Source organism: Maylandia zebra, linkage group LG8, assembly GCF_041146795.1.
Source record: "Maylandia zebra isolate NMK-2024a linkage group LG8, Mzebra_GT3a, whole genome shotgun sequence".
Lineage (NCBI taxonomy): Eukaryota > Metazoa > Chordata > Actinopteri > Cichliformes > Cichlidae > Maylandia > Maylandia zebra.
Window position 1 is genome coordinate 14,450,890 of NC_135174.1, and position 4,615 is coordinate 14,455,504.

General features: G+C 38.5%; 1 protein-coding gene across 1 annotated transcript; it reads left to right on the forward strand.

The window, feature by feature from the left end:
- The first annotated feature begins 809 nt into the window (after positions 1-809).
- On the forward strand, positions 810-4,038 carry ca15b (carbonic anhydrase XVb). The gene is made up of 9 exons (XM_004575848.3): positions 810-957; positions 1,295-1,370; positions 1,486-1,512; positions 1,601-1,771; positions 2,046-2,194; positions 2,314-2,409; positions 2,637-2,715; positions 2,811-2,974; positions 3,078-4,038. The coding sequence occupies exons 1-9, from the start codon at positions 841-843 to the stop codon at positions 3,261-3,263; spliced, it is 1,065 nt and encodes a 354-aa protein (XP_004575905.3). The 5' UTR covers positions 810-840; the 3' UTR covers positions 3,264-4,038.
- Positions 4,039-4,615: the final 577 nt, after the last annotated feature.

A 4,615-nucleotide genomic window follows, 5' to 3' on the forward strand; every position in this document is an offset into this window, starting at 1 on the left:
CATGTCCCACCGTTAAATATACTACGTCAGATGCTTCATAGACCTTTCATTTTTAATTTCACCTAAATTAACAGAGGAGATCCTGTTCTCTTCAGCATCATTAGCTGTGTCCAAATAAAACACAAAAAACCTCTTAAACTCATCCAGTTTAAGAAGAAGAGTATTTTTTACGGAGAAGTTCTGAGCAATTATGAAATTATGAACGTATGAACTGAATGGCTTTAATAATTAGGCTTGACAGAAGAATGAAGCTATTACCTGCAGGCTACTGTGTCCAGTATGTCTATAACAATCAAAGCTTTGATTGTTCAACCAGCCTCGCAGGATCATTCAAGAAGATGAAACTGTAGAACACGCATCTCAGATTACTGGTTAGTGTAATTACCCGCATAGCATTCTTGTTAGTTGCAATGTATGTCATTTAATTAAAATTAAAATACGGCCATCGAAAACGAACTACACTATTGATAGATCGAGTTCCAAAATTCAAAGCTGCATTCACACCTTTCAACAAAAAAACACAAGAAAAAAATAATAATTTCTTGCAGACCAAAATAGGCAAGCGTAAATACTCATGAATGTTAAAATGCATACTGTCGGGAATTGGCTACTGGGTTTCCAGGGAAACACTGATAAGTTGTGTTAGCAATCAGTCTCTTTACGTCCTCTTATTAATCATGAATTTGAATGAATTTTTCGACCTTTTTTTCTGCTAAATTGAATTATTAATCTCGAAATATCGACTTTATTCTCAAAATGATCGACACTATATTTTTTTTCTTAATGTGGCCCTAATACTCCATCGTACTTCCGGAAATTTTTGGATAACGACCAACTCACATGTCACATGGAGGCGGTGTCCGGCCAGCTGCAGGATGCACTGAGGGAATAAAAAGAGGGAGGCTGAGGCTAGCTGCATCTGACAACAGGCTGAAAGGACGCACAGGTGCATCAAAGGTAAGACACTGCAGCTTAGGTGAGCTGGACAGAAGGAAGAATTAGGCTACAGTCTGAAAAATGCATGTATTGCATTCTTTTCTCTACTAACATCAGACTGTAGCATTTTAAATTTTAGCAATTTAACTTTCAAAGTTTATATATAGGTAAATTTGTCATTCCATATAGTAGCCTGTGATTGATTGATTCATGTTTGTGTTGCAAGAGCTACATTTTCGTTTTGATGATTTTAATATATATATATATATATATATATATATATATATATATATATATATATATATATATATATATATATATGCGATTATAAACAATGTGGCTTTTATGCTCGTTTCAGATGAAGTTGTTTGTAGTCGCTGCGCTTGCTGTGTGCGTCCTCGTACCCGCCGCTCACTGCGCATCCGGATCGATAGGTGTGTATTAGCTAAAGGCCTTTTTTTTCATGAAATATTTTGAATTCACTGTTACACTGAATTTGTACTTATGGGAATCTGAATGTCCTGTTTTTTCACCCCTTTTTTCATCCAGCCTGGTGTTATCACCTCCCATCCTGCAGTGAGTACCCAATATCTCCATTATCTATTATATGTTGCCCACTGAGTGACCCCTCCTCGGTGACGTTACGTGTTCTTTCTGCTCATAGATGACACAACCTGGTCAACAATTTCCCCGGAATATTGCAACGGCACCCGACAGTCACCCATTAACATCGTCTCAGCATCTGCCACACAAAACGCCAATCTGACTGAATTCACTTTTGTAAAGTATGACGACACCTCCGCAATGACATCCATAGAAAATACTGGCGACACAGGTGAGCCCGAGTTTATGGCTTAGTGCTTACAAAAGTTTGTTGTTGTGGGTTGGTGTTTTTTTTTTTTTTATCTTTGTGTTTCAAAACATATATTTCGACCTAGTTTAACAAAAATAATAATCATCATCATAAAGATAACTTGTCTTACTGGAATTTTTAGCGCCCTTCTCTTTTCTACAACTAAACGCACCCCCTTTGCACCTCAACATTCCCTCTTACTCCTCACCGGTTAGATGTAACCTTATTCTGTTTTTGTTTTTCCACCTTCTTCCAGTCAAAGTGACCCTTAAGAGCGGAGTTAAGATTTCAGGAGGGGACCTGTCCGAGCAATACGACAGCCTACAGTTCCACTTGCACTGGGGCAACGGCTCCTCTGTGCCCGGCTCCGAGCACACAGTGGATGGAAAGCGCTATCCTATGGAGGTACAGATTTATTTTGATGCTGCTGTGTTTCTTCGATAAATTCATATTAAAATTGTAAATAAAATAAAATAAGCACGCAAACATCTGTATGATCTTTATGAATTTATGTATTTTCCCAGCTGCATATTGTGAACAGCAAGTCATCCTACAATGGGAATACAAGTCTAGCCGTCAAAGACTCCACCGGACTCGCAGCTCTTGGTTTCTTCATCGAGGTAAGAGAAGCAGCGCACGAGATGATGTAATGCCTGTTGTGTTATTCAGTATTCCAACCTCACTGCATTTTGGTGAGGTGTTGTCCCTTGTTGGTCATTTCCTCTTCTGAGCTGTGGAAAACAATAAAAAAAAAAAAATATATATATATATATATATATATATATATATATATATATATATATATATATATATATATATATATATATATATATACTTTTTTTTCCAGGTAATGTCAGGCAATTCAACTGGCCAGCCAGAAAGCTGGCGCAATTTGACCTCTTACTTGGCCAACATCACACAAAAAGGTGATAATTTTTTTGTGGAAAACCTCCTCTCCTCTTTCTGACTCTAAATTGTGTCACCCATAGTTCCTTCATATAGGTCTTGTTTCTGTCTTCAGGCCAGAAAGTTTCAATTGCAGCTGGGTTTTCCCTGGACGACCTGCTCGTTGGTGTGAATCGCACTAAGTATTACCGCTACCTTGGATCTTTGACGACCCCCACTTGTAATGAGGCGGTGGTCTGGACCGTTTTTAAGGAACCAATTAAAGTCAGCAAACATCTGGTAGGTGTTATTTCATTTCTTTCTTCTGTCTCTTAATTGTCATTGCTGCGAGCACAGATGGTCTATAAGTGGTTCATGAAGCTAATTGGAATATCATCACCAGATTGACCTCTTCAGCACCACAGTGCGTGTCGAAAACAGCACGTCACAACTCATGACAAATGTCTACAGAAGCCTGCAGCCTGCACAGCCAGTGTCAACTCAGAGCGTCAGGGCCTCTGCCTCCTCAACCTGCTTCTCCCTTGGCCTGCTACTTCTCAGTCTTGCACTGGGCTGGATTTGGAGCTAAAATAGAAAGAGAACGTCATCGTCAACCCGTTGCCTCACTTCAGAACATTCGCTCTTTCCCCCATTTAACTAAAACTGACCTTTGCTGATTTTTAGTGTAGCTCTCTGTGTTTGACATAATCACGAAAAGTGTGAAGAACAATTTTTAAAGGTGAAGGCTACCTCTGCACCAATGTTATCTCTCAACAATATCTCTTGATTATGGCTACCTGTGACAAAGCACTTACCTGTTATCAGATTTGAGTCTGAATGCATGCACGCACCTCATGCATGCAAAGTTTACTTTATGCAATGACATGCACAAGTTTTCATTTTGCGAGGCCAACATGGTGTGAACAATTAAGGCATGTTCCACATCTCTGTTGAGCTGCCAGAGCTAGGCGTGGGTGAGAAAGGGATGCATGATATACCTTGATGTTGGCACATGCAACTAGTTTAGTTTACCAGCTGATGATTGAAGGATATGGTGATTTTATTTCTTTGTTATTTGTATTTATTTTAAACTATTGTAACCTTTCTTGCCTCCATTAGTGCAGCTACTGCTGCATTTGAGGTGCACTGTGCTAAAACCACAAAATGAAAAAAGAAAACATGCCGATTCCTTTATGAAGTTCGTGTTTTGAAGGTTTTGTGTGTTACTTTCTCAGATGAAAAAAATTGTTTATCAGTGATGCACATTGCTTATGTCCTTAACACTGTACTGTATTGCTTCAACATGAAGAAAACTGACTTTCCTGATCTTCTTAAATGGCATTTAAAAAATTTTTGTGAATGTTTGTGCCGCTTTACTCTCTTTTTATAAATTCTTGGAAGTTTCTGGAAATTTTGAAATGATACATAGCTGGCTGGAGTGCTTCATAGGTGCATTTGTTGCACCTAACTAGGCCAAGCTGTCTGAGCTTTTGAGAGGTGTCTATTCTAGTTTACAAAATGTGCTTCAACAATGTATTTTAGAACAAAGATCCCTAGTTTTATTCCCAACCTGTGAAGCTGCCAATTATTTGTCCACACTGGTTTTAACCTTGCATGACCCATGCCATTTACTAACAAAGCAGGGCAAACAGACCTGTTTAAACTCAAACCGCTTTGAAGGATTTGGCTGTGTGTGTGTAATGGTTAACTAGCCGTATTATCAATGAAAGGTTGGGGTTGCAGTTAATTTGATTTTAACTAAGTGAAACATATTTTTATAACATATTTTTCAGGCCACAAGACGAGCATTCTTATCACATTGCTCTTCTTTTTGTAATGGCGGTATTTGATGTCCTTGAGATAAATAGGTCCCTGCAAACAGGGAGAGGTGTTCCTAATAATGCTATCATCAATCTGTAACTGAACACACAAACAGAACTG